The sequence below is a fragment of the Sus scrofa genome, chromosome 3 (assembly GCF_000003025.6).
Source record: "Sus scrofa isolate TJ Tabasco breed Duroc chromosome 3, Sscrofa11.1, whole genome shotgun sequence".
NCBI lineage: Eukaryota > Metazoa > Chordata > Mammalia > Artiodactyla > Suidae > Sus > Sus scrofa.
In genome coordinates, this window is record NC_010445.4 from 7,738,159 (window position 1) to 7,766,080 (window position 27,922).

The following is a 27,922-nucleotide window of genomic DNA, read 5'->3' on the forward strand; positions in this document are numbered from 1 at the left end:
CTAAGCCACCACAGTGACAAGGCTGGATTCCAAAGCTGCTGCACTACAAGAGCACTCTTGACTTTTACATACAGAGAACAGATCAGTGACTGCCAGAGTTGGCCCTGGGGGTGAGGGCAATGGGTGACAGTGATCACAAGGCAAAAACCTCCAGCTGCAAGGTCAATGAGTTTGAAGCATTTAATGTACGGCATGGCAACCATAGTTAATAATAGAGAACTGTATATTCAAAAGTTGCTAAGAGAATAGATTTCAGAAGTTCTTACAGTAAGAAAAATATTGTAAATATATGAGGTGAATTAAATAAACTTATCATGGTAATCATGGTGGATTATACACACATAGCAAATCATGTTCTATACTTGGAATGATACAATGTTGTGTGTCATTTCTATCTATTAAAACAAGAAAACTAAATCTCACTCCTTAATCAAAACGAACCGCTGTTAACACAATTAGATGCCACCACATGCTTATCGAGATGAATTTTCTCAAAAAAGCCGAGAGGAGCAAGTGTGGGTAGGGATGTGGAGAAACTGCAAAGCTTCTGCACTGTTGGTGGGAATGTAAAATGGTGCGGCCATCAGAGCAGACACTTTGGTGGTTCCTCAAAAACTTAAAAAGAGAATTATCCTGTGATCCAGAAATTCCACTTCTGGGTATGTGCCCAAAAGAATTGAAAGCAGGACTTCAAAGACATATTTGTACAGGTTTGTTCATAGCAGCATAATTCACAAGAGCCTAAAAGTGGAAGCAACTCAAGTGCCCATTGATGAATTAATGGATAAACAAAAGGTGGTTCATATATGTACAAAGGAATATCATTCAGCCTGAAAAGGGAAGAAAATTCTGACACCTGTGACATGTGGATGAACCTGACGGACATTATTCCAAGTGAAATAAACTATTCATCAAAAGACAGAGAGTTTATGATTCTACTTCTATGAGGTACCTCGAGGAATTCCTAGAGAAAGAAAGTAGAATGATGGAGGCAGGGGATGGGGAGGTGTTTCATGTTTACAGTTTTATTTTGAGATGATGAAAAGGGTTCTGGGATTTGTTTGCACTATCTTGCGAATATACTTACTACTGCTCTGTACACTTTAAAATGGTTAAGATGGGAATTTTATGTATATTTTATCACAACTTAAATAATTATGTAAAAACAATGTGCATTGAAGAAAGGGCACCCACGTCATTAATGAGGTACTTATTTCCATTAAAAAGAAGATGTGATCAAAAACCACAAATATATACCTTAGTGGAAAAAAAATAAGGAGTATTTCCACCAATCCAAGAACACAAAGCTCACAGTTATGACTACTATTAAGCAGAGTGTCAAAGGCTCTCATCAATGTAATTGGAATGAAATAAGTATCTAGAGTAGAAAAAACCTTGTATTATTATCCACATCTTAGAATCCTAAGAATCCTAGGATCTTTCGAATCAACTTAACAATTAATAGGAGTCCACTAGTAAGCTCAAAAAAGAACAAATTATACATTACTTAACAACCAAAATAACTAGAGATGACTCATTAATATAATAAGTATAATAAAGCATTAATAAATAAAATGAAAAGGCTAGGATAAATGGAGAGTTAACATGCATTCCTGAGAGGGAAACTTTTTTTTATTTTTTTTTTATTTTTTTTTTATTTTTTTTTTTAAATTTTATTTTCCCACTGTACAGCAAGGGGGTCTGGTTATCCTTACATGTATACATTACAATTACAGTTTTTCCCCCACCATTTCTTCTGTTGCAACCTGAGTATCTAGACATAGTTCTCAATGCTATTCAGCGGGATCTCCTTGTAAATCTATTCTACGTTGTGTCTGATAAGCCCAAGCTCCCGATCCCTCCCTCTCCCTCCCCCTCCCATCAGGCAACCACAAGTCTCTTCTCCAAGTCCATGATTTTCTTTTCTGAGGAGATGTTCATTTGTGCTGGATATTAGATTCCAGTTATAAGTGATATCATATGGTATTTGTCTTTGTCTTTCTGGCTCATTTCACTCAGTATGAGATTCTCTAGTTCCATCCATGTTGCTGCAAATGGCATGATGTCATCCTTTTTTATGGCTGAGTAGTATTCCATCGTGTATATATACCACATCTTCCGAATCCAATCCTCTGTCGATGGACATTTGGATTGTTTCCATGTCCTGGCTATTGTGAATAGTGCTGCAATGAACATGCGGGTGCATGTGTCTCTTTTAAGTAGAGCTTTGTCCGGATAGATGCCCAAGAGTGGGATTGCAGGGTCATATGGAAGGTCTATGTATAGATTTCTAAGGTATCTCCAAACTGTTCTCCATAGTGGCTGTACCATTTTACATTCCCTGAGTGGGAAACTTTACCACAAAGAAGTCAGTCCTTCTTCAAATTCATCTACGAAATCAAAACAATTCCAACCCAAATGCTATACTGGGTATTATGGAACTTGCCAAGACCTTTCAAAAATTTAAGAGGAAATTATTATGAGTAAACAAACTAACTGCAAAACAGCAACACCAAAATATAGCTGTTATCAGCTGTCAGGACATGCTATGAAATCTAGGAAGTGAAAAGAAAAGGGTATTCATTCAAGGAAAGAATCAGTGAAAGAAGAGTTAGTGCAGAACAGAGATTTATATCCAGGGATGTAATGAACATGACCAGGGCATTCCAAATCAAGGGGGAAAATGATGCCAGAACAGACAGGTACCCATGGCAAGCTGTGGGGAGACAACTCTTCAGGGTTTTCTTTAATTTTCAGGCTTTCTAATTGTCTTAGGTAACACACACATGCACCTCCTAGAATATTTATTTTCCCCCAGAGTTGGTTTTTACCCCTTAGTTTAGTCAGGGTATTTCTCTCTGACTTGAGGAGAATATGGCAGCACCTGGGAACAAAGATGGACCCCAGTAACCCAGCACTGGAAGCCAAGATGCAAAAGACCTCCACCACCACCGTGACCTTCCCTTTGGAGCAATTGTACAAAGGGAGGAATGCGATCCAGACACTACAGAACACCAGCATGCTGGATGTCAGCCACCTGGCTTCTTTGAAAGTGTCATGCAGGCTCCTGGTCAGGAAAGCCAAGGAAAAGCTCAATAGAGCCAAGAAAACCCAGTATCCTAAGGAAAGATACAACATCATGGCAGAGCCCTTGTTGCATATGACAGTCGGGGAGGGGTGGGGGCAGGCTCCGAATGTGCATCTATGTCCATGAAAGGGGGAGAGGTCCCCAACCAGACTGCACAGAAAGTCCCTTGAATCAGGGAGCAGATGGCAATGAGGGCACTGGGGGCCCCTGAGAGCAACCACTGCTGCATCATTCTCCCTGGGGTTGTGACCTTGAAAGCTAGGACCACAGTGATGGTTTTAGCCAAAGTGGTGGAAAAGGCCACAGTAAAGATGACCCCAAAGGGCATTTGCTGGAGGAGGCAGGTGGCAGTGTTGGGACGGCCAAGGAAGAGGAAGGAGCAGAGGCAGCACAGGATGAGGGAGATGAGCAGGATGTAGCTGAGAGCCCGGTTATTAGCTTTGACTCTGGGGGTGTCCCTGTGCTTCACAAAGACCCCAAGAGCCCCAGCTGTGAGCACAGGCAGACCAAGGGCTGTGCAGGCCAGGACCATCCCCAGAGGATCTCCACAGGCCAGGAAGGTCACCACCTTTGAGAGGCAATGGTCATGGTCACTATTAGGGTACTGATCCTCTGCACACCTCACACATTGCTTCATATCTGGCAAGAGAAGCAACGTGCCATTACCGTGGGTTCAATGATTCTCATGAACTCTTCACATATTCATATTTACCCAGATGACTCTAATTCAACAGCAAAAAAAGGAACAGCACAGAGAGAAAAATTCCAAGGTCACGATGTCCAGGTTCGCTTGGTCTATCAAAGACCAAGGAGCCCTAACATCTTTTACTGATGTTCATCTGCCAGAGAACAAGTTTTTTTTTTCTTTGAAATTGTGGGAGAGAGGACAAGATGGCAGAGGAGTAGGGGGACACGCTCGCCCTCTCCCACAAACACAACAAAAAAAGCACATCTACAGAATAAATGACTCGCACAGAACAGCAACCAATCGCTGGCAGAGGAACCTAAACTCCAATAACGGCAAGAGTTCGTGACATTATTGGGCATAACGGGAGAAAAGAGGAGAGTGAGAGAAGGTGAATCCAAGCGGGATGGGGGCTCCCGAAAGGGAACTGCAGAGGAGAAAGGGATCCCGCACCCTGGAAAGTCACCTACCGGCCAAAGATCAAACGAACCGGAGGAATCTCCAGATGCAGAGAAGAGTGTAGCAGTAAGTTGGAGTACGGAAAAACCGATCAAGAACCCAACGGACCATCTGAACACGGGCACAGTCACCAAAAATTGAGACGCCTGGGTGAGGGCTGGGCACCGAATCCTCGGCTCCAGAGGTTAGTCCCCGGGAAAGGGCCGGGGGACGCCTGGGTGGGGGCTGGGCACTGAGACCTCGGCTCCAGAGGTTAGTCCCCGGGCTGGGGGGGCGGGGCAGAGCGGAAACTGCTTGGGAGGTCTAGAAACCATTTGACAGGGCAGAGACTGCCTGGGAGACTAGAAAACAAAGCTGTCACAGAGGAAGGGAACAATACTCTAGGAGCGGGGAAGTGGAAAGCCACATCAGAGGGAACCTGGGAGAAGAGCCTGGTCTGCGCCCGTGCTGGGGAGGAGAGAGAAGAAGGGGTGGGTCCCCATAGAATACCCCCCACGCCACAGCAAGCTTACAGGCCTGCTAGCTAGCTGAAAGCTGTGCTTCCCAGTGCATCCCCTCCCCCCACCCCCGCCACCCCCTACGCTCTCACCGGACCTGGGGCTGCCTGCCATCCAGGAGGGCTGGCCTCAACAATTGCCTGAAGCCTACCACCACAGGGGCTTTCCCTGCACAAGCCTGCTTGCCCTTTGGAGGGGCTACACTTCTGCAGAGCAGCACCAAACACCACCAGCCCCCGAGAAAAGGCCTGCAGCCCAGAAAAGCTAGAACAAGCTTAGCCAGGCTGTGAATAGATCGACCTAATTCTCGGACGGTTTTTCTGAGTCAGGTTGCCCCGGGGAGAAGCCTCTTGGGTTTCCAACGGCCCTGCTACCTGCCCAAGCCCCCAGGGGATGCTCTAGTGGACCAGCTGCATAGGACTGCCAGCTCCAGGCAGGACCCCCTGCAGCCCAGAAAAGCTGCAACAAGCCTGGCCAAGTCGGGAAAAGATCTCAGACGGTTTTTCTGAGTCGGGCTGCCCTGGGGAGGAGCCTCTTGGGTCTCCAATGGCCCTACTACCCACCCAAGCCCCCAGGGGGTGCCCCACTCCTGTGAAATAACTGCTCAGCACCACCAGCACCCTGGAAGAGCCCCTGCAGCCCAGAAAAGCTGCAACAAGCTCGGCCAGACTGTGAAAAGATCCGCCTACATTCTCAGGCTATCCTTCTGAGTTGGGCTGCCCTAGGGAAGAGCCTCTTAGGTTCTCAGTGACCCAGATAGCTGCTCCAGCCCCCAGTGGGTGATGCACTCCTGAGGAGCAGCTGCCCAACACCGCCAACCCCCTGCAAGAACCCCACAGCCTAAAAACACCAGCGCAAGCTCTGCATGACCAAGTGAAATCTGCTACCATCGCGGTGTGGACCTCCCAGTCCTGTCTGCCCTCAGGAAGTCCTCCTTTGCTTCAAAGAAACACTGTTAGCCCCATCAACACTCCAGAAAAGCCACACTGCCTCAAAAAAGATTGACCAACAACGCCAGCCCTCAGGAAATATTCCACGGCAGTGACAAGGCAAACACTGCCCGATCACGGAGAGTACAACTCCCTCAGGAGAAAGAAAACAACAAGCAAGATGAAGAAGCTGAGAAACCACCCCCAGTCAAACCAACAGGAGAACTCACCTAAAACAGTCAACAATGAAACAGATCTCTGCAGTCTGACAGACCTGGAGTTCAAAAGAGAAATAGTGAGAATACTGAAGGAATTAAGAGACGATATGAACAGTAATGCAGATACCCTCAGAAAGGAACTAGAAAATATAAGGAGGAGCCAAGAAAAACTAGAACATTCATTTGCAGAGATGCAAACTGAACTAGGGGCAGTAAAAACCAGAATGAATAATGCAGAAGAACGAATCAGTGATATGGAAGATAGAATAATGGAAATCACTCAATCCGGTCAACAGACAGAAAACCCAAATCAAAAACTGGAAAGCAATATAAGAGACCTATGGGATAATATAAAGCGGGCCAATCTACGCATAATAGGAATTCCAGAAGGTGTAGAAAAAGATAAGGGAATGGAAAATATATTTGAAGAAATCATCGCTGGAAACTTCCCAATCTAAAGGATACTGGATTCAAGATACAAGAAGCACAGAGAGACCCAAACAAACTGAACCCAAACAGACCCACACCAAGACACATCATAATAAAAATGGCAAAAGTTAGTGATAAAGAGAGGATCCTAAAGGCAGCAAGAGAAAACCAGAATGTTACCTACCGGGGAACCCCCATAAGAATATCAGCTGATTTCTCTACAGAAACACTACAGGCCAGGAGGGAAAGGCAAGAGATATTTCAAGTGCTAAAAGGAAAAAATATGCAACCTAGAATACTTTATCCAGCAAGAATATCATTTAAAATAGAAGGGGAAATAAAAATTTTTCCCAACAAACAAAAACTTAAAGAATACAGCAACACAAAACCCAGGTTAAAGGAAATATGGAAAGGGCTTCTCTAAACCAAAATGAAAGGAAGGAAAGGGAAGAAAAAAGAAAAGAAAAAAAAAAGAAGAAGAAGAAGAGGAAGAACTAGGACTGAGGAAACCGCAATCAGAGAGCAGTCACTCAAATAAGCCAGCATACAGATTTAATCATGAACATGCTTCAAACAAAATAAAATTAAAAAGAAAAAAATAAAAGAGTCATCAAATCCATAAAATGTGGGCAAGGGATGTTAGGAGGTAAATAACCCTTTTTGTTTATATGTATGTCTCTCTTCTTAATTTTAATATAGTAATGAAGTGTTTGAACTTACAGGACCATCAGGCTAAAACACACAATTATGGGAAGGGGTTAGCATACTTAAAAAACAGGGCAACCACAAGCCAAAACCAAATATTGCATTTGCAAAAAATGAAAAAAAATACACTCAAGCAGATAATAACAGGAGACCATCCAACAAAAAAAAAAAAAAAAGAAAGGAAGAATGGAGAACCATAGAATCAACTGGAACACGAGGATCAAATGGCAATAAATAATCATCTATCAATTATCACCTTAAATGTCAATGGACTGAATGCCCCAATCAAAAGACACAGAGTGGCTGAGTGGATAAAAAGGCAAAAACCTTCAATATGCTGCCTACAAGAAACTCACCTTAGGACAAAAGATACATATAGATTGAAAGTGAAAGGGTGGGGAAAAATATTTCACCCCAATAGACATGACAGAAAAGCAGGAGTCGCAACGCTCATATCAGACAAAATAGACTTTAAAACAAAAAACATAAAGAAAGACAAAGAAGGACACTATTTAATGATTAAGGGATCCATCCAAGGAGAGGATGTTTCTATCATCAACATATATGCCCCAAACATAGGAGCACCCAGATACATACAACAAATATTAACAGACATAAAGGGAGATATTGATGAGAATACAATCATAGTAGGAGACCTAAATACCCCCCTCACATCAATGGACAGATCCTCTAGACAGAAAACCAATAAAGCAACAGAGATCCTAAAGGAAACAATAGAAAAGTTAGACTTCATTGATATCTTCAGGACACTACATCCAAAAAAAGCAGAATACACATTCTTCTCAAATGCTCATGGAACATTCTCAAGAATCGACCACATATTGGGACATAAAGCGAATCTCAATAAATTTAGGAGCGTAGACATTATCTCAAGTATCTTCTCTGACCACAATGCCATGAAATTAGAAATCAACCATGGGAAAAGAAATGAGAAAAAACCTACTACATGGAGACTAAACAACATGCTACTAAAAAACCAATGGGTCAATGAGGAAATCAAGAAGGAAATTAAAAACTACCTTGAGACAAATGATAATGAAGACACAACCTCTCAAAATCTATGGGATGCTGTGAAAGCAGTGCTCAGAGGGAAATTTATAGCAATCCAGGCCTTTCTCAAAAAAGAAGAAAGATCCCAAATTGACAACTTAACCCTCCACCTAAACGAACTAGAAAAAGAAGAACAGAAAAGTCCTAAAGTCAGCAGAAGGAAGGAAATTATAAAGATCAAAGAAGAAATCAATAAAATAGAGACTCAAAAAACAATAGAGAAAATTAATAAAACCAAGAGCTGGTTCTTTGAAAAGGTGAACACAATTGACAAACCCCTGGACAGACTCACTAAAAAGAGGAGAGAAAGAACCCAAATAACCAAAATTATAAATGAAAAAGGAGAAATCACAACGGATACAGCAGAAATACAAAAAACCATAAGAGAATACTATGAACAACTGTATGGCAACAAGTTTGACAATCTGGAAGAAATGGACAATTTTCTAGAATCTTACAGCCTGCCAAAACTGAATCAAGTAGAAACAGACCAACTGAACAGACCGATCACTAGAAATGAAATTGAAGAGGTCATAAAATCACTCCCTACAAATAAAAGTCCAGGACCAGATGGCTTCACAGGGGAATTCTATCAAACATATAAAGAGGAATTGGTGCCCATCCTCCTTAAACTCTTTCAAAAGGTTGAAGAAGAAGGAATACTCCCAAAGACATTCTATGAGGCCACCATCACCCTCATTCCAAAACCAGACAGAGAAAATAATTGAGGCTTCAAAGGCTGATGTAAGGCACCTGAGATCATGGAGGTGGTTCGAGCAGGGCTGGGATGTAGATTCAGGACCGAGGGGCTGAATGAGGCCAAGGCAAATAGGTCACCCAAAGGGGTGAAATTGAAGCTGGATTCTCTTTCAGGCACCAGACCTGCCCCTGCCTGACCCCAGGCGCCTCTGTGAAGGTATATGTCCTGCCCCTCACCTCCCTTAGTGAAGTCCGGGCCCCACTCACTCACTGTAGTCTGATTTGAAAGCCTATGCTCATTCTCTCATGCAACCTTTTGCTAGTTTTCATGTTCATCTCAACCTTTTCTCTTGAAAAGCTCTCATTCCCGTAGGATATCAGGATTCAGAGACATTTCTGTATTGTGATACACTTTCTCCAGAGGATTTTATCAAGATTTAATTTCAGAACTATATCATGAAAAGGGAAACCATACACCAATCTCATTTACAAAATACTATTAATAAAATCGGAATAACCTTTGGAATAAGTTAATCATGTTCATTAAAGAAAGACCATATCGCAGTCAATTAGGGCTTTTAAAATATTTTCAAACCAACAAATTTGAAGGAACATTCAATTTAGAGTTGGAGAATGGAGTCCAAAATAGTCCAAATACTGGCAAGATTTTTATATTCAATTATACGAAACAAAAGCAAACAATACAATTCATAAGCTTTCCTCTTTAGGACAAATTATGGGATGGGTCACAGTGAGTGAAGATTACCTGGTTCCTGAAGGCTTCACGGAATTCTCAGGTCCTGTCTGGACCGCATGGCCTTTTGGTGAGCAGCCCTTTGAGGTCCTTCATGACTACAAAGACCTTAAGGGAGACCTCCCTTCAGCTCAACATGCCCCTGTGTCCTCACACCTGTGAACCTCACACACACGTTCTCTTCTTCCTGGGACGTCACTCCCTCCCTTTCCCACACGATTAATTGTAAACACCTGTCTCTACACTGGCCTTGACTCATCTCCCCTGAGTAGCATTCCTTGCCTGTGTAAGGCTTATTGACTCCATAGCTCCCCAACATGCCCTATTTTTTATGTCTGTAATCTCATTTTACACTTTATTTCCCTTTTCTTTACATTCTGCTGATCTCATTAGGCTGGGGATGTTCAAGTACAGTGCGGTTTATTTGCAAGAGAATAAGATTTGGAGTAAGAAGTACTCAAATTTGGGCTCTTCCACTTCCTAGGGGTCTGATCTTATTAATTTGTTAAGAAATTATTCAATACCTGGAAACAAGGCAAGAGGATGACAAGTGCTTTTGGTGGCATACCCCAGCATCATTTACCAAGCCAACGCAAGGCTTAGGTATTTCTCCAGCAAAAGGTTTCTGTTTGACTTTGGGATTTACCATTTCATTAGAGCTCAAACACTGTGAAGTTGCAGTTTGATCTATAGATCTGATGAACCAGTAGAAAGATAATCCCAAAGTTTATGGTTTTATCGTAGCTCATAGGCATTTTCTATCTGACCTATCAATTGTGTTCTAACATGGTTCTCTTCATGTCCTATTGTCAAAAGTGCTTTTACTGGCGTTTCTGTTGTGGCTCAGTTCTAGCAAACCTGACTAGTATCCATGAGGATGCAGGTTTTATCCCTGGTCTTGCTCAGTGGGTTAATGATCCTGTGTCGCTATGAGCTGAAGTGTAGGTGGCAGGTGTGGCTTGGATCCTGTGTTGCTGTGGATGTAGTGTAGGTTGGCAGCTGCAGCTCCAATTCGACCCCTAGCATGGGGCACTCCATATGCTGCAGGGGGGACCCTAATAGCAAAAAAAAGCCTTTATTGATGAACAATATAAACCCATTTTGCCACAAGCCTTGGAACAAATTATATAAATGCTAATGTATTTGTCCCATAAAAATCTTTGATACATGTTTATTCCATATTTTGGGGAGTCATGGTTTACCTATTAAAAATATTCTCACGGTAAAATGGTCATGTTGATAACATCTGCTGACACAGATTTTTTTAATGGAAAAAAGCAGGTATGCAGGTATGCATCTATAACTCACTCTCCCAATCAATGCTAATTGCAGATCACATTACATCCTTGGACATGGGCTGTGCACCTAACTGACAATATATATCTGTTGCAGGCATACATTGTTGCATACAAAGGCAGTTATTCATTTGGCTAAATTCTCAACAATGAGATGAGACAAAAGAGCCACGCTTTTGCCTTCCAATTTGCTTTTTTTTCAGCCACATTAGATTTTTTTCAAGTCCTCAAAAGGTGGTAGAAACATACCATTTTAATTATTTTCTCCAAGGAAATCTTCCTCCCTTCATTCAGCTAATAACATGCTTATGTCTTTGACAACTCAGTAATAAACTTGCATCCTTTGTGGAAAATTTTCTGAACCCCAAAGTCATGTCAACTACTCCCCACATCTCTGTATTAGGCCCCCGTTCCTCATGGTCACTCCCCCATCTACCTCCCGTCCTGCCTCTGACCTAGCAGATCTCAGGGAGGGGTGAGCAACCAGGAAACCAGAATGTGTCCTCAGGCTATTGTATATGCTGGCCCCCAGCAGGAATACACAATGTTTTCCCACTTGTGAAACCACACAATTGATTTCTGGACACTTCCTTGAGTTATGAGTGGTGCCAGGCCCTGGAGAAAGGAAGCTGCATAAGATACAATGTTTAGTGTGACTGGGGTGTGCTTGAGAGAAACACAAGAAAACCAAGCTACTAACACTAACACATATTACCTTGTACAGTCACAACAAACATAGGTCTATTTGGGGCAGTCTTTTGAAAATATGGTCTTGAGAAGGTCATGCTAAGGGTCCCAAAGATGAGTAAGAATAAAACTAAGAAAGAAACATTCTTTCCTAAGGAGGATTACTAGCTTGAAGAGTGAAATTACTGAGTAAATGAAAGAAGACCTTGGATAATACTGTCCTATTCTAGGTCCTTCCCATTTGCAGGGACAAATAGGCATAGAGTGGAGTGGGTGAGGAGGAGAGTCCCCAGATCAGTACCCGTGGCATTGGACACCTCCTTCTCTGGGGAGCACATGCAGTCAAAGCAGCAGGCAGCCTTTCCCCACTGGGGAGCTTGCCTCCATCCAGGGCCACAGCTCCTGCTGCACACACAGTGAGGAGTCTCAAGAAATCCGAGGAAAGTCTTGTTAAAACCTGCACATGTGATCTAGTCCTGGGTCCCCAGAATGTTCCAGGGACAACCAACAAGTGTGAGTTTTAAAAAAAGCAGCCCATCTATTTCCTGGCCTGGATGCTTTTCTCTCCTGCATGAAGCTAACTCTACCGAATGTTAGAGGTAAAGTCTTGATTAGATGTATTTTCCCCCCATGTGTCAGGTACTAGGAGAGGACAACTATTCAAGGTGGAGGGAGCTGAGACCATTAATCGGGTTGGAAGTGGGAGTCTGTGCTACTTCTATTGAGCACGCAGAGATCACCAAGGGCTCATGGCCAGGATGTTCTAAAGAGCTATGTATCATCAATAAACCCAATGGCCTGCTCCATCAACTCTTCATGTATGGAAACATCTGGACCACCTGGAGCCTGGGGGGAAAATTGTCCTACTTTCACCTGAAGCCAAGTCCATCAGGACAGTTCCAAAAGTTGAGAATATCATATTCTTTCCCAGGGATTCTAAGCTGATCCAAAAATACCCAATCCCCAGCACTGTTGTTAAACTGGATGCTCTTCAGAAGAGGGTGGAGCTGGAAGGGATGTAATAGAGTGGAAGACAGAATTCTCAAGGGGATACAGGTGATCTGTTAGCTGCAGGACTTCACCAAGATTTTCATTCTTCTTCAACTTTAAATTTAAAAGCAGTTACTTCATTAAAAATCAAACGAGGTAATACCTACGAAAGTAACTTAAACTACAATTACAGCATGTATATATATATATGATACACATATTTAAATATTATGTAACAATTTTCTGTGTGTGTATATATACATAAATAAATTAATGAGATATGATATTTAAATCAGGTAGTATAGTATTAAACTCAGGCTGGGCACTTTGTTGTCAGACATTCATTGAGGAGGTACCTGAGAACATGAGAACCAAAAAAAATCTAGGGACAAAATTCAGAAAATCTTGACCACAGAGTCACATTCAGCCCCACCTAGCTGTCCTTAGTAATCTCTTTGAAGTCCACTTTACTCACCCTCCTGCACTTTTGGTGGTAATGCAAGCTGGTACAGCCACTATGGAGAACAGTATGCAGGTACCGTAGAAATCTATACATAGAACTACCATATGACCCAGAAGTCCCACTCTTGGGCATCTATCCAGACAAAACTTTCCTTAAAAAAGACACATGCACCTGCATGATCTTTGCAGCACTATTTACAATAGCCAAGACATGGAAACAACCCAAATGTCCACTGATAGATGATCAGATTAGGAAGATGTGGTATATATACACAGGCATAAAAAGCAATAACATAATGCCATTTGCAGCAACATGGAGGGAACCAGAGACTCTCATACTGAGGGAAATCCGTCAGAAAAAGACAAATACCATATGATATCACTTATAATTGGAATCTAATATATAGCACAAATGAACATCTCCACAGAAAAGAAAATCATGGACTTGGAGAATGGATTTGTGGCTGCCCGGGGGGAAGCAGAGGGAGTGGTAGGGATCAGGAACTTGGGGTTAATGGATTCAAACTATTGCTTTTGGAATGGATTAACAATGAGATCCTGCTGTGTAGCACTGAGAACTATATCTAGATACTTCCAATGGAGCATGACAGTGGGAGAAAAAATATGTATACTTGCAGGTGTAACTGGCTCCCCATACTGTACAGTGGGGAAAAAATTGTGTTGGGGAAATAACAATAAAAAGAAGGCATAAGAGAAAATAAAAGATAAATAAATTAATTACTTAATTAAATGTGGGAAAAAATAAGGAAGCACCGATTTCTAATGCCTCTGAAAACACTAGTGAAAGAGAACCTAATAGGACAAAAGCCCTCTCAGGCTACGGCTTCCTCACTCTGAGCTGGCACCTAGGCAAAGAGGCTAGGGACCATGCCTAATGCAATAGTAACAAGTGTGGATATTTCACCAAGGAAGGTGATAGTTAGACAAAATGAGGTATCTGCATGTATGACAGAGACCTCCTCCACAGGGATACTGTCCGTGAGCATCCTCAGCATTAACAGATGTCGGACTCTGCAGGAGAACATTTTCTGTAGCCTCTTAGCACTGCCCTCTGGACAGCGGCTGCAGTTCTGAGGATGCCACACATCCACACTGCTAGAACCGCCAGGGCAGGATGCGGGAGGGCAGAGGGTGACTGGGATCCCCATTCTCACCTGTGTCCTGGCCAAGAAGCAAGAGAAGAGGCATGGGGAGAGTTCTAATATGAGGTACCAAGGGAGGTGTGAGGGGCCAGAAGGGAAGAAGGGCTGAAGGAAGAACGATGGATTTCTGCCTCCACCTTGAAAGGAAAATCAGTCCATGGAAGGAGAATAAGTGAGAGGAGGATGAACAGTGGACACAGGCAGAAGGGGGAACGTGAACTCAGAGCACATTTGTTTCACTACCTGAAGCTTCAAGAGAGATCCTTCCTCACAATCACAGAAAATGAAACTATGGAAACTTGAAAGAGGAAAGAGAAGGAAAGGAAAAACACTTCACTGGAAAAGATACCCATCTCTGCCAGGAAGGTGTTGAAACATTCCAAAAATATTCTGGATCTTGAAAAAGTGAATAAAGTGAGGAAAAGCCACCAATGATCACATCTCCCTCCCTGCAAACACTGGGCTTCATTTTGGATAAGCAGCAGGGATCGTGTGAGCTGCACACAGACAGTGGAAAGAAAGTGCAGGATCAGAAAGCACCACATCAGAGAGATCATCGCGGAAACGTCCTGCAATGGACAACCCTCCTTCTTAGTCTGTGGTTAGGGAACAGGCAGAGCTTGGGGGAAGAACCCTGGGAAACAGAAGCCAAGGTTAAACCCCCCACTGTTCTGAGGAAATGCATTGGCAGGGGTGTCTTGGCCCATATGTAAGGCCAGGGTGAACACAAGGGCACCAAGACTACATACACGTCTCAAGGTCATAGGGGACACTGTCTAGGCCCCTGTTGTGATCAGAGACACAGCATCCCCTCCCATCAGCTGTAGGGCCTGGGGACCTCCTCTGTCCGGAGGCTGCACATCTGAGGCCTGGCTCAAGAGACAAACACCTGAAAAAATACATGTTTATGTCACCTACTCCAGCCCTAGTCCCTGTGATTTCATCAGAGCCCCTAGAGAGCATCTCCTAGGACTACCTCCTCTCCTTTTTTTTTTTTTTTTTTGAAGTGTGATTTTAAGAGTTTATTTCCACAAATTATCATTATTCCATACACAAGTGATCAATTTTTATTTTGAGCCCTGGAAATATGAAGTCATAGACATGTCAAGTTAGAAAACTACCACAAAGGACCATCCTTTCTGACACAAAGGGTCCTTTCATTGTGTCCAATGGCCAAGTCCACACAGAGATGGGTAGAGATTTCATGTCAGTGTTGGTGCTCATCTAAGGCAGTCCTCATTTCAAGCTCCCCAAATGCCAGGATAGAGGGGACCGTGGGGCTCTGCAGCCCTCTCATACTCAGGGCCCACAGCATCCTGACTGCACCCTCCAAGGCCTCCAAAATCCCCTTATCTTCCCTGTACTTTATGGTCACAGGCAAGAAGGATCACTCACCTTTTTTCTGTCTTTTGCCTTTTTAGGGCCACATCCACTGCATATGGAAGTGCCCAGGCTAGGGGTTGAATCAGAGCTGTAGCTGCCAGACTTTGCCACAGCTGCACAGGATCCGAGTCATGTCTGTGACCTATAGCACACCTCACAGCAACACTGGATTCTTAATCCACTGAGCAAGGCCAGGGATTGAACCTGATACTGGTCAGGTTCATTAAACCACTTAGCCATGACAGGAACACCAAAGACCATACAACTTTTCCTGTGGACATGGCTGAAGTCAGCTGAGTGTCATTCAACCTGACAAAGGATGAAAATTCTGAGACAACTGCAACTGCATGAAATGCCCCCACAGATTCACAAAGCAAAACTCTCCTCAGAATCCTGACTCCCCATTTAAAGATACGGCACTCCCAAACCTATGAGATGCAGCAAAAGCCATTCTAAGAGGAACATTTATAGCAATACAAGCCTACCCCAGCCCAATTTCACTGATGAACATCGATGCAAAAATCCTCAACAAAATACTAGCAAACCGCATCCAACAATACATTAAAAGGATTGTACATCATGATCAAGTGGGATTTATCCCAGGGATGCAAGGGTTCTTCAATATCCACAAATCCATCAGTGTGATACACCACGTTAACAAACTGAAGGATAAAAACCATAGGCTTCACGGGCTACAGGTGTGAAAGGCTACTTTCTTTGACCATAGAATACCAGACACTATCTGTGCAGGCTACTGGTGGCTGGGCACCTCTGGTATGGGCTAAGAGCAGGGACCTAAGTACAACATGGTGCCTTTTGTGTAGTCTACAGGCAGCGGGGACAAAACACCATAGCTGTCATCTCAGAAACCAGAGGGAGGCATGGCCTGCCACCACTAGGGGTCTGTGAACAGGCTCCACGTGCAGCCCCAGTCACCTCAGAGGTTGGCAAAAAAAGCACTGAAACAAAGCACCACCTGTTGTTGCTCTCACTACCCTGGGAATACGCCCAACCTGCAGATTCCACTGCCAAATGGTCCAGGCAGCACCCACACATGCTTCATCACTGTCCCTTCCCAGGGACCTGCCACCAGGAGCAGCCTGTGTAGCACCTCCTGTGTGGGCTCTGCAGGACAGGGTGCTTCTTGTGTGGTCTATAGCTGGTGGGGGCAAACCACCACAGTTATCACTGACTCCAGAGGTGGACATGGCCCACCACCACTAGAGGTCCATCAGCAGGCACCACTTACAGCCCTCGTCCCCTCAGAGGGCACCACAGAGGAGGGCATTGCAACCGAATGCCACCAGTTGTTGCTCTCACTCCTCTGGAAACCCACACACCTTGCAACCACCACTGTCAAATGTTCTGGGCACCATCTCAATTGGCCTGAGCCTCATTACCGCTTCCCAGAGCCCTGCAGCTAGGAGTAGCCTGTGCCACCTTCCTGCAGGTCCTTGCTACTGTCAAGAGCCCAGCAACCAGGCACTCACTACTAGCCCTACGCTTTCCCTCATTCTCCGTGCACACACATTCAGCACCCTGGGGATAACAGCCTCTTCACACTGAAGAAACAGACAGCAAATATCCCAACTGCAAAGCCAAAAATAAAGAGTAACCCCCTATAAAATACAGAGGGGCACTCTTGCATAGAAATAGCCCTCCAAGACTACAGCTTGGTTTCCCTAACCTCACAGAAAAAGAAAAAAAAAAAAAAAACAAGCAAAATGAAGAAGCTCAAAACCATTCCCAGTTAAAAGAACAGCCAAATTCACCTGAAGCAGTAAACAATGAAACACACCCCTGCAGTCTAATAGACTCTGAGTTCAAACGGGAGATGGTGAAAATACTGAAGGAATTCAGGGTGAATATGAAGGAATTAAGAACGGATATAGGCAGTGATGCAGATTACTTTAGAAAGGGACTAGAAAATACAAGGAGAAGCCAAGATAAACTAGAAAATTCCTTGGCAGAGACACAAACTGAGAGCTAAAGGCACTGAAGGGCAGATTGAATAATGCAGAGGAGCTAATTAGTGACTTGGAAGGTAGAATAATGGAAATCACCCCATCAGGACAGCAGACAGAAAACCAAATGAAAAAAACATGAGAGCAATATAAGAGATCTATGGGATAATATAAAGTGGGCCAATCTATGCATAATAGGGATTCCAGAAGGAGAAGGAACAAAAAGGGGATCAAAAATATATTTGAAGAAGTTATGGCTGAAAACATTGCAAATCTAACGAAAACAGACACCAATCTACAATAGGACAGAAGGTCCCAAACAAGTTGAACCCAAACAGACCCACACCAAGACCTATTATAACAAAAATGGCAAAAGTGAAAGAGAGGATTCTAAGGCAGCAAGAGCAACACAAAGCATTCATTATAAGGGAACCTCCATACGGCCATCAGCTGATTTCTCTACAGAAACACTACAGGCCAGAAGAGAGGGGCAAGATATATGCAAAGTTCTAAAAGAAAAAAAATTGCATCCTAGAATACTCTATCCAGCAAGAATATCATTTGAAATAGAAGGAGGAATAAATAATTTCTCCAACAAACAAAAGCCCAAAGAGTACAACAATACTAAGGAAGATGTGGTATATATTTACACAATGGAAAACTACTCGGCCATAAAAAAGAACCAAATAATGCCATTTGCAGCAACATGGATGGAACTAGGGACTCTCATACTGAGTGAAGTGAGTCAGAAAGACAAAGATGAATACCATAGGATATCACTTATAACTGGAATCTAATATCCAGCACAAATGAACCTTTCCACAGACAAGAAAATCATGGACTTGGAGAATAGACTTGTGGCTTCCTGGGGGGAGAGGGAGGGAGTGGGAGGGATCGGGAGCTTGGGATTATCAGATACAACTTGGAATGGATTTACAAGAAGATCCTGCTGAGTAGCATCGACAACTATGTCTAGATACTTATATTGCAACAGAAAAAATGGTGGGAAAAAATGTATACATGTAAGAGTAACTTGGTCCCCGTGCTGTACAGCGGGAAAAAAAAATTAAAATTAAAAAAAAAGAAAAAATGCTGGCGTTGATCATTTTGGACACTAAAATCACTAAAAGAGAAGCTAGATAGAATTGTCACATGTAGTCCATAGTGCATTTGTAGGTGTTCTTCTGTAACTTGTTTGGATCTAGGCAATGTTTATACTTTGTATCATTTAGTAATAAAAAAAAGTTAAGAAACTCAAAAAAAACCCCACAAGGAACAGAAAAACATGAAGATGTTAAAAAGGACTTCAAAATCATGGAACATGGGGATAGAATGTAAGAAAATCTAGACGCTTCTATTTAAGAATGTTTTTGAGCCAATATGACTATCAGGCTACAGCAAGCAGTTATAGGAAGGGGTTGACATGCTTACAAAACAGGGTAACCACAAATCAAAACCAAACATTACATTCACAAACACTGAAAAGTACACAAGAATAAAATAAATGGAAATCATCCAACTACAAAAAGAAAGGAACAAAGAAGACACATAGAAGCAACTGGAAAACAAGGTTTAACATGGCAATAAATGCATATTTATCAACAATGACTTAAATGTCAATGGACTGAATGCTCCAATCAAAAGACACAGAGTGGCAGACTGCATGAAAAAGCAAGAGCCTACAATATGCTGTCTACAAGAGACTCACCTTAGGTCAAAGGACAGATATAGATTGAAAGTGAGGGGACAGAGTTCCCGTCATGACCCAGTGGTTAACGAATCTGACTAAGAACCATGCGGTTGCGGAATCGATCCCTGCCCTTGCTCAGTGGGTTAACGATCCGGCATTGCCGTGAGCTGTGGTGTAGGTTGCAGACATGGCTCGGATCCCGTGTTGCTGTGGCTCTGCTGCAGGCCAGCAGCTACAGCTCTGATTAGACCCCTAGCGTGGGAACCTCCATGTGCCACAGGAGCGGCCCAAGAAATGGCAAAAAGACAAAAAAAAGAAAGAAACAAAGAAAGTGAGGGGATGGGAAAAGATATTTCATGCCAATGGAATACAAAAAAAAAAAGCAGGAGTTGCCATACAGACAAAATAGATGTTTTTATTACTCAATGAATTTATCACATTTATAGTCGTACCATGATCATCACAATCCAAAATCCTACAAAATAGACTGTAAAGGGAAGGCTATCCAAAAAGACAAAGAAGGACATAATTTAATGATAAAAGGATGCATTCAAGAAGAGGATAGTACAATCATTAACAAACAAGCCCCTGATGCAGGAGCACCCAGATACACACAGCAAATACTAACAGACATAAAAGGAGAAATTGACAGGAATACAGTACTACTAGGAGACTTTAACACCCCACTCACAGCAAGGGACAGATCCTCCAGGAAGAAAATCAGTAAGGCAAGAGAGATCCTAAATGACAACAGAAAACTTAGACTTGGCATTTTCAGGATCGTACATCCAAAAAAGTCAGAATATGCACTCTTTTCACGTGCACATGGAACATTCTCAAGGACTGACCACATACTGGGGCACAAAACGAACCTCAACAAATTTAAGAAATTATTTGGAAACTATTGCAAGTGTCTTCTCTGACCACAATGGCATAAAACTAGAAATCAGCCACAGAAAGAGAAATGAGAAAAAACCGAATTCATGGAGACTAAACAACATGCTACTAAAAAACCAATGGGTCAGTGAGGAAATCAAAAATGAAATTTAAAAATTCCTCAAGACAAATGATCATGAAGACAGGACAATGATCATGAAGAGTCAAAATCTATGGGATGTCAAACAAGCAGTGCTCAGAGGGAAGTTCATAGCAATACAGGCCTTCCTCAAAAAAGAAGACAAATCTCAAATCAACAACTTAACCTACCACCTAAAGCAAGTAGTAAAAGAATGAACAAAACCTAAAGTCAGCAAAAGGACAGAAATCATAAAGATCAGAGAGGAAAGCAATAAAATAGAGATTCAAAAAACAAAAGCATAGGCCCATATCTTTGATGAATATAGACTCTTGAAATTGAATATAGACTCTATAAATTCTCAACAAAATTTTCTCCAACTGAAACCAACAACATATCAAAAATATCATGCACCACGACCAAGTGGGATTCATCCCAGGTTCACATGCATGGTGCAACATACAGAAATCAATCAATGGCATATACCACATTAACGAAAGAAAGGTCAAAAACCACATGATCATCTCAAGAGATGCAGAAAAAAAGCATTTGACAAAGTTCAACATCCATTCATGATAGAAATTTTACCAAAGTGGGTCTAGAAGGAACATACCTTAATATAATAAAAGCCATTTATGACAGACTCACAGAAAATACACTATTCAATGGAGAAAAGCTGAACGCCTTCCTACTAACATCTGGAACAAGACAAGGATGCCCACTCTTACCACTTCTATTCAACATAGTATTGGAAGTCCTAGCCACAGCCATCAGACAAACAGCAGAAACAAATGGTATTCAAGTTGGAAGAAAAGAGGGAAAATTGTCACTGTATGCGGATGACATGATACTCCATGGAGAAAACCCTAAGGACTCCCTGCAAAAACTCCTTGAACTGATCAACAAATTCAGCAAAGTAGCAAGCTACAAGATTAATATTCAGAAGTCAGCTGCATTTCTGTATACTAGTAATGAAAGATTAGGAAAGGAATACAAAAATACAATACCTATTGAAATGAATTACCTAGGAATAAACTTGACCAAGGAGGTGAAAGAACAATAAAACATTAATCAAGGAAAATCAAGAGGATTCAAAGACATGGAAAGATAGTCCATGCTCCTGGGTTGGAAAAGTTGATATTGTAAACATGGCATACTACCCAAAGCAATCTACAGATTCAATGCAATCCCTACCAAATGACCCTTGACATTTTCCTCAGAACTATAACAAACAATCCAAACTTATATGGAACAACAAAAGACCCAGAATTGCCAAAGAAATGCTGAGGAACAAAAACCAAGCAGGAGCCATAACTCTCCCAGACTTCAGGCAATATGACAAAGCCACAGTCATCAAGACAGTGTGGTGCTGGTGCGAAAACAGACACGCAGACCAAAGGAACAGAGTGGAGAACCCAGAAACAAACCCAGACACCTACAGTCATTTAATCTTCAGCAAAGGAGGCAAGAATATAAAATGGGAAAAAGACAGGCTTTTCAGCAAGTGGTGTCGGCAAAACTGGACAGCTGCACGTAAATCAATGAAACTAGAACACACCCTCACGCCATGCAGAAAAGTAAACTCGAAATGGCTTAAAGACTTAAACCTAAGACAAGATTCCATCAAACTCCTGGAAGAGAACACAAGCAAAACATTCTCTGACATCAATCTTACAAATGTTTTCTTAGGTCAGTCGTCAAAGGCAACAGAAATAAAATAAAAAATAAACCAATTGGATGTGATCAAACTGAGCAGTTTGCACAGCAAAGGAAACTACATTTAAAAAAAGACAACTTATGGAATGGAAGAAAATAGTTTCAAATGATGCAACTGACAAGGACCTAATCTCTAAAACACACAAACAACGTTTACAATTCAACAGCAAAAAATCAAATAAGCCCAATTGAAAGAAAGCAAAAGACCAGAATAGACATTTCTCCAGAGACTGTATACAGATGGCCAACAAGCACATTTAAAAAATGCTCAACATCACTGATTATTAGAGAAATACACATCAAAACCACTATGAGTTACCATCTCACACCAATCAGAATGGCCATCATTAATAAATCCACATAAACTAATGCTGGAGATGGTGTGGAGAAAAGGTGGGGGACACTTTCGGTGGGAATGTAAATTGGTACAACCACTATGGAAAACAGCATAGAGGTGCATCAGAAAACTATAGAAATACCATATGACGCAGCAAGACCACTCTTGGGCAAATATCCAGACAAAACTTTCCTTAAAAAAGACACATGTGCCCACATGATCATTGCTGCACTATTTGCAATAGCCAAGACATGGAAACAACCTAAATATCCATAGACAGATGAATGGATTAAGAGATGTGGTATATATACACAATGGAATACTACTCAACCACAAGAAAGGAAAAAAATAATGCCATTTGCAGCAACAAAGGTGGAACTAGAGATTCTCATACTAAGTGAAGTAAGTCAGAAAGAGAAAGACAAACACCATACGCTATCACTCATATCTGGAATCTAACATATGGCACAAAGGAACCTTTCCACGGAAGAGGAACTCATGGACTTGGAGAACAGGCTTATGGTTGCCAAGGGGGAGGTGGAGGGAGTTGGATGGACTGGGAATCTGGGGTTAATAGATGCAAACTATAGCCTTTGGAATGGATAAGCAATGATACGCTCCTGTATAGCACTGGGAACTATATCTAGTCACTTGTGATGGAGCAAGATCGAGCATAATATCAGAAAAAGAATGTATATGTGTGTGTGTGTGTGTGTGTGTGTGTGTAGGTGTGTGAGAGAGAGAGAGGGAGACTGGGTCACTTTGCTGTATGGTGGAAAATTGACCAAACACTGTAGACCAACTATAATAAAAAAATAAAAATCATTATACAAATAAATAAAAATAAACATCATTTTTAAAAAATAAATCCAGTTCAAATCTTGTACTGTGAATTATGGAACTTGCCAAGGCCGTTCAAACAGACAGGTCTAAGAACAAACAGAAAATAACTGGAAAAGAGCAATACTGAAGAACAAGAAATGGTGTTGGGAAAACTGGACTCAGCTACACGTAAAAGAATGAAATTAGAACTTTCACTACCACCAGACACACAAATAAACTCAAAGTGGATGAAAGACCTAAATGTAAAACCAGATGCTATAAAACTCCTAGAGGAAACATCGGCAGAACACTCTTTGACATAAACTGCAGCAATATCCTTCGTGATCCACCTCCTACAGCAAAGGGAAGAAAAGCAAAAACAAAGCAAACTGGGACCTAGTAAAACTTCAAAGCTTTTGCACAGGAAAGGAAACCATAAGGGAAACAACAAGGTAACCTGCAAAATGGGAGAAAACATTTGCAAATGATGCAAACGACAGAAGATTAATCTCCAGAATATACAAACAGCTCATACAGCTCAATATTAAAATACCCAACAATCCAACCAAAAAATGGTCAGAAGAGCTAAATAAATAAATCTGTAATTTCTCTCAAGAAGTATACAGGAGTTCCCATTACGGTTCAGTGGGTTAGGAACCCCACGAGTATCCACGAGGATGTGGGTTCCATCCCTGGCCTCACTCAGTGGCTTAAGGATCTGGCATTGCCTTGAGCTGTGGCATAGGCTGCAGACACAGCCTGGATCCCACGGTGCTGTGGCTGTGGTATATGCTGGCAGCTTCAGCTCTGACTCAACCCCTAACTTGGGAACATGCATATGTTGCAGATGCAATCCTAAAAAACAAAACAAAACAAACAAAGAAAAGAAAGACATACAAATGGCTCGTAGGCATATGAAAAGGTGCTCAACATCCCTAATTTTGAGAGAAAGGCAAATTAAATCCACAATAAGGTATCACTTCACACAGGTCCGAAAAGACATCATCAAAAAGTCTACAAATACTACATACTACAGAGGAGGCAGAGAAAAGGAACCCTCCTACACTATTGGTGGCAATGTAAGTTGCTTCAGCCTCTGTGGAGAACAGTATGGAGGTTCCCTAAAAAACTGAAAAATAGAGCTACCATATGGTCCTGCAGTCCCGCTCCTGGGCACGTATCTGGAGAAAACCCTAAAAATCAAAAGAGACACGTACCCAAACATTCACTGCAGCACTGTTTACAAATCCCAAGACATGGAAGCAAATGTCTGACCCAAATGTGGGTCAGCAGATCAATAGATAAAGAAGATGTGGTGTATTTCAACAATGGAAACTTAGCCATAAAAAGAATGAAATAATGCCCTTTGCAGGAACATTAATGGACCTAGAAATTATCAGACTAAGTGAAATATGCCAAAGACACATATCATATGCTATCACTTATATGTGGAAGCATAATAAACATCATACAAATAAACATACACAAAATAGAAATAGAGACACAGACGCAGAAAACAGAGTTATAGTTGCCAAAGGGGTAAGATGGTGCAAAAGAATAAATTAAGAATTGGGGATTTACATATGCACCCTACCATATATAAAATAGATAATCAACAAGGACCTACTGCATAGTACAGGGAACCCTTCTCAGTATTTTATAAGAACACTTCCCATTGTGGCACAGTGGAGGCGAATATGAGTAGGGACCATGAGGTTGTGGTTTCAATCCCTGGCCTTGCCAGTGGGTTAAGGATCTGGCATTGCCGCAAGCTGTGTTGTAGGGTGCAGACTTGACTCGGATCTGGTGTTGCTGTGGCTGCGGTGAAGGCTGGAAACTACAGCTCTGATTGGACCCCTAGACTGGGAACCCCCATATGCCACAGGTATGGCCCTAAAAAGACAAATGACCAAAAAAAAAAAGAATCAAGGGGGGAAAATATGCTATATATATATATGCCATTGAATCACGTTGTTGTATACCTGAAACATAACATTGTATATCACTACACTTCATAAAGAAATTAATTCTTTTTTAAAGTGAGGAATAAATGAAAAAAAGAAAAACAAGCTAGGGCCTCCAGAAGTGCTTCTCTCCACAGTTCAGTGGCCCTTGGAGAAGATATCCCCATGTGATCTTCTGAGCCACACTCCTCAAAATCTCTCACTCCCCTGAGACTACACTCAAACTTCAAGCAAAGCCCTTGGGGACACTTACTCATGCACACAGCAAGTCTAATGGGCATCTCGAGGCATGGTTTCCAGAAGAGATTCGGGAAGTGTCCTTTGGGTGGGAATTCCTGATGCCATATATTTAGTGTCCTCAACTGCCTTGGCTGACCTGGGTCCCCTGGGCTGGGGGCTGTTTTATCTCTCATGGATGATTCCTCTCTTCCCTCAGGATTGGCACAGCTCAGGCCCAGTCTGTCCTCATTTGAGCCCCTTTATTCTTCCTGAGGAAACATTTGTGCTGTCGAGAAGGTGCTTATTCGGAAACCATCAGGGACAGAACCAAATTCTTATTTTACTAAGTGGGAAAGGAGGAGTGAAGTTCAGAAGATGTTCCTTAAATGACCACATAGAGCAGAAAATCCCTAACAGATTTCTTTTGATTCTGGACTCATGAGGATTCAGCAGGGATTAAATGGAGATTCTTAACCAGGGAGCATTAATGTAAAGGGTTCTGGCCCAAGCTCTCATCACTATTGTGGACGGAGAAGCACCGCGATCTGTCATTAGAGGCAGAGGAGGCATAGGCAGGATTCAAAGGCCCTCCAGTTAGAGGCTAAAGAAGTTCAGTGAGTTAATCTGTCCTGAGGTATGCTGAGGGAGTGCAAACTCTGAACCTGCATACAAGAGCATCCCAGAATTCAATGCCCGGTTTCTCCTGGTGATGCTGTCAGGACAGAACGAGTGGAAACAGTGGTGACTGGGTGGGACCCTCTGCTTCTCCACAGTAAACGGAGATTCCCAGGGTGAGGAAGGACGTCTGATGAGCCCTCAGAAAAGCCCTGTTTGGACGTTCAGTAGCCAGGGTGTGAGGCAGTGGGGCTCTGTTCTGCCCTCTCTCTTCACGTCTGTGCTTCTTCTCCCCACAAGCCTCTGTGGAGGAAGTTCCAGGTAAGGCACTGTTGGGGCTTGGGCCATTCCAGAGCCTTTTATTAGGGATGAAGGCAACCTCTGACATGGTCAGCTTACTCCTCTACCTCAGGTCAGGGGTGATGTCAGGTTGTTCCTTGATGAAAGCTGCCTGAGGAGACAGAGCAAAAATTCCCTTGAATGGGACTTGAACAGGACGGCTGCCTGTGGGAGGAAGGGAGATGGGACTCAGGTGATGGATCAATGTACACTATGGACATTTCCAGAGAAAGATGGAGACTAGTGAGAGAAGTGTGTGTGTTGAGGGAAGGATACAGGTGCCTGAGTAAAGGGAAATGTGTGGATTCTTTCCTGGGCTGCAGTGAACAGACGGAGTGTGGGGAATATGGGCTCTTCATCCACGGGGAGCTGAGTGTGAAATGACCGTGTGAGGTGACAGCCCAGAGGATGACCTGGGCTGCTTACATGTGGAGCAAGGTAGGGATCATGCCTGCTCTCTTACTGGTCAAATGATACTTCTAAACATACTCTCACTGGTGAGCTCTTCACTCTAAAATATAAGTTCTCTGGATGCATGATCATCTAGAAAGATATTTTCGAGAAAAACAGAAAGAAGGATAGGGTGGAAGTTTGGGGATCGATTTAGATCATTGTTTTAAGGTCTAGTGCCCCCACACAGATCAAGCTCTCATTCTGATCCGTGTTCATGGGAGAATGTGATAAAGGGCTGACTGGCTGAGTAAATGCTACAATTCAAGTTTTATTTTCCTGGCCCACAAGTTGAAGGCTCACCCATATACACAGGGCACCTACCTCATTTGCTCTCAAGTAAATGCTATGGCTGCTTTATCATGTGTTAACCTTTCTCCCACAAACATCTCTATCAGCTGCACTTAATCTCCAAAAAAAAGGCAACATCAAGTTTCCTTCCCAGTAACCTGATACAATTATTCCACGTTCAACCAAAAAACACGTCACATGCTTCCAAAAAGAACATTAAAAAAAAACCAACCCACTTCCCATAAAAAAGGTGAAGCTTGTTTCAATCCTGATTCTCCTGTCATAGCGTTTAACTTCAATGCTCAGCTATGCAGTTAACCATGTTCATATATCTTATGTTAGACAAGGGGGGACTAAGCAGAAAAAACTGGAAATATTTGGTAAATATATTTATACACAAAGTACTCATATATAAATAAGATGTGCCTATGACTGTATCTGGCTTGTTTCTGTATCTGGCTGCTCACATGGTCCTGGCTGGTGTTTCTATCTACCTTCTCTCACTGTCTATTCCATATTCCCATGGTCTGGAGTTGGTCATGGTTACTTGACCATGATTAGGGTGGGGAGGGACCCTATCTGTCATTCCTAGAGGATCTGGGCCATTGGCCGGCATGTCTGAATGGCACCTTTTTAATCCTTCATTGACGTTCACCGCAGCGCATTTGAGTAGAGCATGCAGCCTGAAGCTCTCCTGCACTCCAGGTCTGCTCGTCCTCATCCCCATTGTGCAGGAGCAACTCAGTTTCCCCTTGTGAGACAGGATCCACCACAGCAATTAGCAGAGTAACTTGCTTGGCTTGTTGAGTCAGAGATATGAGGAGCCCAGACTGGCAAGGTCTCAGTTCTCAGTGAGTGAAATCGTGCTGCCTGAGGAAGGTAACCCTTTCCTTGTAACTGAGCCCTATAAGCCAGAGCATAAAGGTGTGGAAGCAAAATTTTAACTGGTGAACCATAGTTAGACATTACAGGGAGAGAACTTGCTG

The 27,922-nt window shown here is 42.5% G+C and overlaps 1 protein-coding gene across 1 annotated transcript; it reads right to left on the reverse strand.

The window, feature by feature from the left end:
- LOC102164877 (vomeronasal type-2 receptor 116-like) lies at window positions 1-27,663 on the reverse strand. Its single transcript, XM_021087971.1, is given in 10 exon segments — window positions 1-104; window positions 2,832-3,180; window positions 3,183-3,727; window positions 8,573-8,575; window positions 11,818-11,973; window positions 25,904-25,953; window positions 26,264-26,307; window positions 26,472-26,564; window positions 26,685-26,738; window positions 27,484-27,663. Coding segments are annotated over 10 exon segments (1,578 nt in total).